Here is a 10,527-nt window from a genome sequence, read left to right as displayed (position 1 = left end):
GGTATCCCAGAGCCCCCCCCCCCCCCCAACTTTGCCCCCCCCTCCCCTCCCCCCGCCCTTCGGTCCTACCTGCCGCTGCCGCGCTGCGCCGGGGGCGGGGGGGGGTTGGGAGGGGGGTGGGGGGTACGGGGGGGGGGGTTGGGGGGTGCGGGGGGGGGGGGGGGATGGGGGGGGGGGTGGGGGGCCCGGCGCGCGGCGGCGCGAGCCCTGGCGGCGGCGAGTGACCCGCATTGACGTCACTGCGTCATCAGGGTTCCCCTGGAAACACGCGAGAGCTAAAAATAGCCACGACGGGTTTGGGGGGGGGGAGGGGGGGGCGGGATGGAGGTGGAGGAGGAGGGGGGGAGCGCCCCCCCCCCCCACACACACACCCCCACCCACCCCGCCCCCGCCGTCTGCCGCTATTCTGGGGACAAAGGGATAAAAATAGCCACCCGCCACGGGGGACACCGCCACGGGGGGGGGACACAGACCCCCCCACCGCGGGGGACACCGCCACCCCCACGGGGGACACCCCCAGGAGGGGACAGACCCCCCCCACCGCGGGGGACACCGCCACCCCCACGGGGGGACACCCCCAGGAGGGGACAGACCCCCCCCCCACCGCGGGGGACACCGCCACCCCCACGGGGGACACCCCCAGGAGGGGACAGACCCCCCCACCGCGGGGGACACTGCCACCCCCACGGGCGACACCGACACGGCGGGGGGACACACAGACCCCCCCCACCGCGGGGGACACCGCCACCCCTACGGGGGACACCGACACGGCGGGGGGGGGGACACAGACCACCATGGGTGGCACCGCCACCGCACCCCGTCCCGGACAGCCCCATCTTGTCACCCGTGACCCCCCGGGGGGGTGACACCCGCCCCGGGGGCTGTGCCGGGGGGGTGACCCGGGGACAGCGGGATATGGGGACACCGGGACACGGGGACATCGGGACACTGGGACGTGAGGACACGGGGACATCGGGATATGGGAACACTGGGACACGGGAACACTGCAACATGGGGACACCAGGACAGGGGGACATGGGAAAACTGGGACAGCGGGACATGGGGACAGTGGGACAATTGGACCCCGGGACATGGGAAATGGGGACACTGGGACAGTGGGACATGGGGACATGGGGACAGCGGGACATTGGAACATCAGGACATGGGGACACGGGGACACTGAGACATCGGGACATAAGGACATGGGGACAGTGGGACGCCGAGACACGGGGACACAGGGACATCAGAACACGGGGACATGGGGACACGGGGACACCAGGATATGGGGACAGTGGGATATGGGGACATGGGGACACCAGGATATGGGGACACGAGGACATGGGGACATGGGGACATGGGGAAACCGGGACATTGGGACACCGGGACATCAGGACAGCGGGATATGGGGACACAGGGACATTGGGACATCAGAACATGGAGACATAGGGACACCAGGACATGGGAATATGGAGACATGGGGACACCAGGACACGGGGACACCAGGATATGGGAACACGGGGACATGGGAGCATAAGGATATGGGGACACCGGGATGTGGGGACACCGGGACATGGGGACACGGGGACATGGGGACACCAGGACACGGGGACACCAGGACATGGGTACACCAGGATATGGGAACACGGAGACATGGGATCATAAGGACATGGGGACACCGGGATGTGGGGACACCGGGACATGGGGACATGGGGACACCGAGATATCAGGACATCGGGGACGCCAGGGACTGGGAGCGACTGGCGCAGCGATGCCCCGCCCCGGGACACGCCCCGACCACGCCCACTTTGGCCCCACCCACCCCGGGAGACGCCCCGGTCCAGCACCGGCCCGGTGGGGGGGTGGCGGGAGGGGACAGGGACACACGGGGACACTGGGTCCTTCGGCGCCAGTCTGGGTTGTACTGGGATGGGGCTGTGCTGGGATGGGGGTCTACTGGGATGGGCTGTACTGGGATCGAGCTGTACTGGGATGGGGTTTTACTGGGATCGGGCTGTACCGGGACGGGGCTGTGCTGGGATGGGGCTGTGCTGGGATGGGACTGTACTGGGATCGGGCTGTACTGGGATGAGGCTGTACTGGGATGGGGTTTTACTGGGATCGGGCTGTACCGGGACGGGGCTGTACTGGGATGAGGCTGTGCTGGGATGGGCTGTACTGGGATGGGGCTGTACTGGGATGGAGCTATACTGGGATGGGACTGTGCTGGGATGGAGCTATACTGGGACGGGGCTGTGCTGGGATGGCACTGTACTGGGATCGGGCTGTATTGGGATCGGGCTGTACTGGGATGGGGTTTTACTGGGATCGGGCTGTACTGGGATCGGCCTGTACTGGGATGGGGTTTTACTGGGATCGGGCTGTACTGGGACGGAGCTGTACTGTGATGGAGCTGTGCTGGGATGGGCTGTACTGGGATGGAGCTGTACTGGGATGGGACTGTGCTGGGATGGAGCTATACTGGGACGGGGCTGTGCTGGGATGGCACTGTACTGGGGTCGGGCTGTACTGGGATGGGGTTTTACTGGGACGGGGCTGTGCTGGGATGGGGCTGTGCTGGGATGGAGCTATACTGGGATGGGGTTTTACTGGGATCGGGCTATACTGGGACAGGGCTGTGCTGGGATCGGGCTGTACTGGGACGGAGCTGTACTGGGACGGGGCTGTGCTGGGATGGCACTGTACTGGGACGGGGCTGTGCTGGGATGGGCTGTACTGGGATGGAGCTGTACTGTGCTGGGACTGTGCTGGGATGGAGCTATACTGGGACGGGGCTGTACTGGGATGGCACTATACTGGGGTCGGGCTGTACTGGGATGGGGCTGTACTGGGACGGGTTGTACTGGGATGGGGTTTTACTGGGACGCGGCTGTACTGGGATCGGGCTGTAATGGGATGGCACTGTACTGGGATGGGCTGTACTGGGATGAGCTGTACCAGTACCAGCAGATGGGGCTATTTCTCTCTCTGTCGCCGCTCTCCTGCTGCCGGAGCCCAGTGCGTGGCCCAGTATAGCCCAGTTCAGCCCAGCACAGCCCAGTATAGCTCAGCCCAGCCCAGCGCCGCTCAGTACATCCCAGTTTGTCCCTGTCCTGCCCCGTAGAGCCCTGCATTGCCCCCCCCGCCCCCAGCCCAGCACATCTCAGTGTCATCCAGCCCAGTGCATCCCAGTACCACCCAGTGCTGCCCAGCATCACTCAGCACGGCTGAACGCAGGGCCCCCCGCCCCCCCAGCAGTGGGGGGACTGGTGTCCCCTGGCTGGTGGCACTGGGCACGTTGAGGACCCACCGGAGACCCCCAGGACCACCCAGTTACACCCCAGAGACCCACCAAGGACCCCCAGGAACCCCCACATATAGCCTGACACCCCCAGAAACCCACCAAAGACCCCCAAGAACGCCCCCAGTTCCACTCCAGAGACCTCCAGGGACCCACCAAAGACCCCCAGGACCCCCCAGTTACACCCCAGAGACCTCCAGGGAGCCATCCAAGACCCCCAGGACCCACCAGAGACCCCAGGACCCCCCCAGATATAGCCTGAGACCTCCAGGGACCCACCAGAGACCCCCAGGACCCACCAGATACAGCCTGAGACCTCCAGGGACCCACCAAAGACCCCCCCCAGGAACCCCCCCGAGATCTCCAGGGACCCTCAAAAGACCTTGCTGGGGCAGGCATTGGTGGCCCAGCTGGGGACAGGATGGCGGGTGATGCCCCCTCCCCACCGCTGCAGAGGGGACAGAGGACATTTGGGGGGGGGGTGGGGGAGCGGAGGGGAGGGGGTCCAGTGGGGGGGACACCCAGGGGCTGGGACAGGGCTGTCCCCAGGGACACCCCCGGGGGGGGGGGGGGGGGGTGCAAAGCACCTCGATGGTGATGGACGCTGGAGCTGGGACGTCCCATGACACCCCTCACCCCCCCCCCCCCCCATTTCACACACACCCCCCCCCCCCGCCCCGCAGCTCTTCCCTTAATTATGATCGTTCCTTGGCGTTAATTATTGACACCCGCCACCCGCTGTAATTGGGTTCCAATTCAATTAGCGCCGCCCTATAATTAGCTCCCCAGGAGCACTGCGGCCAGTAGGGCCGGAGTGGGGGGGGGGGGGGCGCCTCACTGACACCGACCCCCCCACCCCTGAGGACAGTGCAGATGCCCGTGGGTGGCATTAACTGGTGTCCCCACGGAGCCGAGGGGACAAGCTTGGTGTCACCCTGGGCTTGGGGTGTCCATGGGCTCAGGGTGGGGAGGGCACGGGGACAGCCCCCCCTCTTCCCCGCCCCCCCCACCTCCCTGGGGTGCAGACGGTGGTGGAAAGCCCATGGGACTTTTCTGGGGGAGCTGTCACCCCCCCCGTCCCTCCTCTGGGTCAGACTGGGGGGGGGAGGTGGGATTGGGGTGAAGGTTGATGTCAGAGCTGGGGTCCAGAATTGGTTGCCCAGGGTTGAGGTTTGGGCTTGGGGGTCTAGGGTGGGGTTGGGGACCATGGTTGGGAGCTGGGGTTCAGGGGCCACATTTGGGACCTGGGGTTGGGGTCCACAGCTGGACCGGGGGGCTCAGGCTGAGGGCCAGGGGCCACGTTTGGGATCTGGGGTTGAGGTCCATGGGTGGGACCCAAGGTTGAGGTCCAACTTTGGGACCTGGGGTTGGGGTCCATGGTTGGGACTTGGGGTTCAGGTTGAGAGGCCACATTTGGGACACAGGGTGGAGGTTCACTACTGGAACCCAGGTTTGCAGTCCAGATTTGGGTCCCAGGGGTGAGATCCATGGGTGGGACCTGAGGTTCGGGTCCAGGGTTAATGACCACATTTGGGACCCAGGGTGGAGGTCCACCATTGGGACCCAGGATTGGGGTCCAGGTTTGGGTCCTGGGGTTGGAGGTCTGTGGTTGGGGTCCAGGGTTCATGATCACATCTGAGACATAGGGTGGAGGTCCACCACTGGGACTCAGGTTTGGGGGATCCATGGGTGGGACCTGAGGTTGGGGTCCAAGGTTAATGACCACATTTGGGACCCAGGGTGGATGTCCACCACTGGGACTCAGGTTTGGGTCCTGGGGTTGGGGTCCATGGGTGGGACCCACGGTTGGGGTCCAGGTTTGGGGTCCATAGATGGGACCTGGGGTTGGGGGTCCCAGTTTGGCACCTGGGGCTGCAGGAGGGAGGGGCTCAGACCAGACCCTGCACCATTGCCACTGTGTGTGTGTGGGGGGGGGGGGGGGCAGCCCCCCCCCCCAATCTCCCCCCACCTTCCATCCAGGCACCTCCTCCACCCCCCTGGGCATGGATGAGCCCCCCCCCCCCCAACCTCCCAGGATGGGGTCAGGTCTGCAGCCCTCCCCCACCCCCATGGAAGACACAACCCCCCCCGCCCTTCCCAGCCCTTCCTGGCCTTGGGGGGCAGTTTTGGTCCTTGGGGACACAGTGAACCTTTGGGGGGGGGGGGGGGATGTGTGTGACACCAGCACGGGGGTGACCCCCCCCCCCCGGGGAGGGACAGGTCACAGCACGACGCTTGACTACTTTTATTTGGCCTCCGAAGCTTTAAATACAGGCCGGGGGGGGGGGGGGGGCAGCGCGCGGCGGCTCTGGCTGGGGACAGGATTGTGGGGGACAAGGCGGGGGGATACCCCCCCCACCCCCCCCACCCCAACATCCCTGGGGCACGGAGCTGGGCCCCCCCCACCCACCCCCTCCCCTTCTCGGCTGCCCCGGCCCCCAGGGGATGGGATGGGACGGGATGGGACGAGGCGGGAGGGGAGGGGGGGGGGGAAGGGAAGGGGGAGGTGTGGTGGCGGCGGTGGGGGCGCGGGGGCCCCCCCCAGAAGCATCATCTTCATCATCATCATCATCATCTTCATCGTCCCTTAGCGGCTGTAGCCGAACTCGTCGGCGTCGTCGGCGCGGAAATCCCCGTAGCGCCAGAGGTTCAGCTGCAAGAGAGGGGCAGGGGATGGGGCCCCCCCCAGCAGGTTTGGGGCCGGGGGGCACATTTGGCATCACCCCAGAAATGAGGGGGGGGGGACACGACACACCCAGCATCGCCCCAGAGATTGGGGGGGGGGGGGCACCCACATCGACCGTCACCCCAGGGATAATGGGGTACCACATCCAGCATCTCCCTGGAGATGGGGGGGGGTCACATCCAGCATCACCCCAGGGATCGGGGGGGGCCACATCCAGAATCACCCCAGAAATGAGGGGGGGGGACACACCCAGCATCACCCCAGAAATGGGGGGACCCACATCAACCGTCACCCCAGGGATAAAGGGGGTACCACATGTACCATCTCCCCCGGAGATGAGGGGGGGGGGGCACATCCAGCATCACTCCAGGGATAATGGGGTACCCCAGAGATGAGGGGGGGGCACATCCAGCATCGCCCCTGAAAATGGGGGGGTACCACATCCAGCAACCCCACCCCCCCACCCCCAGGACAAGGGGGGTGTCACAGTCTGCCCCCCCCCCCCCCCACTCACCCGTGCGCTCTTGGCGGTCTCCTGGGCGTTCAGGTACTCGGTGATCTGTGGGGACAGAGGTGGGGGGGTCAACCCGTGCCCCCCGCCCCCCTGCCATGGGGGTTTGGGGGGGGGGAGCCGCGCACCCCCAGGGACCCCCAGCAGGGTTTGCCCAGCCACTGCGGGGTGGTGGGCAAACTGTCACCCCCCCCGTGACACCCCAACCTGCACCTTAGGGAGGCAGAGAAGGGGACCCCCATGGAGGGCAGGGAGGTGGGACCCCATGGAGGGGAAGGAGGTGGGTCCCCCATGGAGGTCAAGGAGGTGGAACCTGATGGAGGGCAGGGAGGTGGGACCCCATGGAGGGCAAGGAGGTGGGTCCCCATGGAGGGCAGGGAGGTGGGACCCCCACGGAGGTCAAGGAGGTGGGTCCCCATGGAGGGCAGGGAGGTGGGACCCCCATGGAGGGCAGGGAGGTGGGTCCCCATGGAGGGCAGGGAGGTGGGACCCCCCCCACCCATCACGACCCCCCCCAGAGGGAACCGAGGCGTCTGAGTGGGGGGTGGCCAGCACTTAGGGGGGGATGACCCCCCCACCCTGTCCCCAAGTCCCCAGGCAGCCACCACTGCCACCAAGCCAGGATCAATATGGCATCAGATGAGTGGGGGTTCTATCACCGCTTGGCCACCCCACGGCAAGTGGGGCAAGGACCTCCCCACCCCTGGCCAAGACCCTCCCCACCCCATCACCCAGCACCTACCACCTTCTGGAACTGCTTCTCCTTGCGCACCTCCACCATGACCAGCCCCTCCTTGACCAGCCCCAGCCCCACATCGCTCTTGGAGTCGGCAAACTGGAGGGTGACGTGGGGACAACCGGGTCCCAGGTGCTCCACGTTGAGCAGGCACTGGGTGTTCTGGATGTCCCTCACCACACTGTCCACTGCGTCCGCCCGCGCCTCCTCCTGTGGCAACCATGGGTGGTGGGCACCCCCGCCTTGATGTCCCATCGGGGAGCAGCCCACCCTGACACCCTCAAACTTACGTCCTGGGGCACCTGGATGAAGGCGAACTTGTACTCGGTGGCTTGTGCCGGCAGGACACGGGTGCTGAAGGCCGGGGGCAGAGCAGCCAAGCGGGTGGCGGGCAGGGTCTCCTTCTGTGGGGACGGAGAGGGTGACGGGGTTGGGAGGACACCCATGGGTGGTGGACACCATGTGATGGGCTCTTGGGTATGGGCTTTGGGAGAGTACCCATGGGTGGTGGACACCATGTGATGGGCTCTTGGGTATGGGCTTTGGGAGAGCACCCATGGGTGGTGGACACCATGTGATGGGCTCTTGGGTATGGGCTTTGGGAGAGCACCCATGGGTGGTGGGCATCCCATCATCGGCTTCCAGCTGTTGGGAGGGCACTCAAGGGTGCTGGACAACCTGTGAGGGGCTCCGAAGGACCAGGGTTGGGAAGGAACACATGGGTGGTGGACACCATGTGATGGGCTCTTGGGTATGGGCTTTGGGAGAGTACCCATGGGTGGTGGACACCATGTGATGGGCTCTTGGGTATGGGCTTTGGGAGAGCACCCATGGGTGGTGGACACCATGTGATGGGCTCTTGGGTATGGGCTTTGGGAGAGCACCCATGGGTGGTGGGCATCCCATCATCGGCTTCCAGCTGTTGGGAGGGCACTCAAGGGTGCTGGACAACCTGTGAGGGGCTCCGAAGGACCAGGGTTGGGAAGGAACACATGGGTGGTGGACACCATGTGATGGGCTCTTGGGTATGGGCTTTGGGAGAGCACCCAAGGGTGGTGGGCACCCCATCATGGGCTCACTGCTGTCGGGGTTGGGAGGGCACCCATGGGTGGTGAACACCCCATGACGGGCTCTGAAGGACCAGGGTTGGGAAGGAACGCATGGGTGGTGGACACCATGTGATGGGCTCTTGGGTATGGGCTTTGGGAGAGCACCCAAGGGTGGTGGGCATCCCATCATGGGCTTCATGGTGCTGGGAGGGCACCCAAGGGCGAGCACTCACGTTGCCGTAGTCAATGTAGAAGATATGAACTTTGGCAGGTGACTCCACCTTCTCCACCCGGGCCCGGTACCTGGAGGTCAGGATGATGGGGGGAGTCACCCCCAAAACACGCCTCAGCGTGGGGCAGAGACACCCCACGACCCCACAACAAGGGGGGCAGGACCCCCCCCTCCGTCTCACCATTCTCCATCAACAAACTTGGCGATGCAGAAGTCTCCGCGGCGCGGGGCGTAGGAGCCCTCCACGGGCGGGTGGTTGCCCACCTCAGTGCGCATGTTCTCCATCAGCTTCTCCAGCTGGGCACCTGTGGGAGGAGGGCCCCCATCCAGCACCTTTCCCCCCCCCGAGACCTCCCCACAACCTGGGCATTGACCCCCAGGACACGTGGATTTTGGGGGTCGTCCACCAAACCTGAACATATTCATCCCACTGAGATAAAGCCCCCCAGGTAGAACCTGGAGGTTCTCCAGGTGGTAGAACACCCATGGGTGCTGGGGGGTGGTGGAGCTGCGGTGTCACCAATATTGGGGACATGGGGAGGTCACCAGGGAGGGCACACCCTCCGCGTGGGACCCACACATGGCCAGGAGGTTGGAGAGGGTGTTGGAGCCAGGGGGGGAGGTCCAGGGATGAGCCCACCCATCCATGTCCCTCAAAGCCAAATGACATCGCTGGGGCGTGGGGGCTTGAGACCTGCGATGGGGAGGGGGGGGACACGGGGGGACCCCAGCCCTGTCCCCGTACCCGTCTCCACGTCCTGCACGTAGAAGTGGAGATCGTCCGTGATCTCTGTCACGAAGACGGGCTTGTAGTTGGCCGTGCGCTCCTTCTCCTCCAGCACCTGCACCACCTCCTCCACCGGGGTCTCCTCGTAGTGGGACCACACCTGGGGGTGGGGGGGGTGCAGACACACGCATGGGTCGGGCGACCCCATGGCCACGCTTGATGCCACCAGCAAGGGGATGATGGCTGTGGTGGCAACCAGCAGGTGGAGCATCACTGGGCTCCAGCACCATGGATGCCACGAGCCTTGGGGTGGGGACATCTCTTGGGGTGGGGATATCCCTTGGCATGGGGACATCCCTCAGGGTGGGGACACCTCTGGGCATGGGGACATCCCTTGGTATGGGGACATCCCTTGGTGTGGGACATCCCTTGGGGTAGGGACATCTCTTGGGATGGGGTCATCCCTTGGGGTGGGGACATTCCTCGGGGTGAGGACATCCCTTGGAGTAGGGACAACCCTCAGGTTGGGGATATCTCTTAGGGTGAGAACATCTCTCAGCATGGGGACATCTCTTGGCATGGGGACATCCCTTGGAGTGGTGACATCTCTTGGGATGGAGACATCCCTTGGGGTAGGAACATCCCTCGGGTTGGGGATATCTCTTAGGGTGAGAACATCTGCCATGGGAACATCCCTTGGGGTGGTGACATCTCTGGGCATGGGGACACCCCTTGGGGTGGGGATATCTCTTAGGGTAAGAACATCCCTTGCCACGAGGACATCTCTTGGGGTGAGAACATCTCTTGCCATGGGGACATCCCTTGAGGTGGGGACAACTCTGGGCATGAGGACACCCCTTGGGGTGGTGACATCTCTTGGGGACGGTCCTACCCCAAGCTCACCTTCTCCTTCTTCTTCTTGGCGGCCTCCTCGGCAGCCAGCAGGGCCTTGTAGTAGGGGCTGCGCTCGGCGGTGAAGTGGACCTTGGAGAGGGCATGTTCCACCAGGGCCACCGACAGGTTGAGGCCCTCGATGTGCAACCACCCGATGAAGTTCCCCGCCTTGTCCATGCTCTCCACCTCCACCTCCACCTGCGGGCACCCATCAAAGGGGGAGACATCAGCCCTCTGTACCCTCAGGAACCGGCCACCCGCCCATCCCCACCCCACCCCGTGTCCCCGCAGCCACCGTCCCCAAATGTTCCTCCTCATCTCAGCCGCTTCCAGAAACCCAACTCAGCTCCATGGGCACCTCTATCTGCTCCTGGGCACCCAGATTTGCTTCATG

General features: G+C 65.1%; 1 protein-coding gene across 1 annotated transcript; it reads right to left on the bottom strand.

The window, feature by feature from the left end:
- Positions 1-5,528: 5,528 nt before the first annotated feature.
- On the bottom strand, positions 5,529-10,327 carry LOC141478278 (staphylococcal nuclease domain-containing protein 1-like). Its single transcript, XM_074167383.1, has 8 exons — positions 10,143-10,327; positions 9,258-9,399; positions 8,694-8,817; positions 8,514-8,583; positions 7,522-7,635; positions 7,238-7,441; positions 6,499-6,543; positions 5,529-5,951 (listed from the first exon to the last, which is right to left on the bottom strand). Exons 1-8 carry the CDS (start codon positions 10,308-10,310, stop codon positions 5,886-5,888), a joined length of 933 nt encoding a protein of 310 aa, XP_074023484.1. The 5' UTR covers positions 10,311-10,327; the 3' UTR covers positions 5,529-5,885.
- Between the last annotated feature and the right edge of the window lie 200 nt (positions 10,328-10,527).

The sequence above is a fragment of the Numenius arquata genome, unplaced genomic scaffold (genome assembly GCF_964106895.1).
Source record: "Numenius arquata unplaced genomic scaffold, bNumArq3.hap1.1 HAP1_SCAFFOLD_1644, whole genome shotgun sequence".
NCBI classification, from domain to species: Eukaryota; Metazoa; Chordata; class Aves; order Charadriiformes; family Scolopacidae; genus Numenius; species Numenius arquata.
Note: the sequence above shows the minus strand (reverse complement) of the source record. Positions and strands in the feature narration are given on the sequence as shown.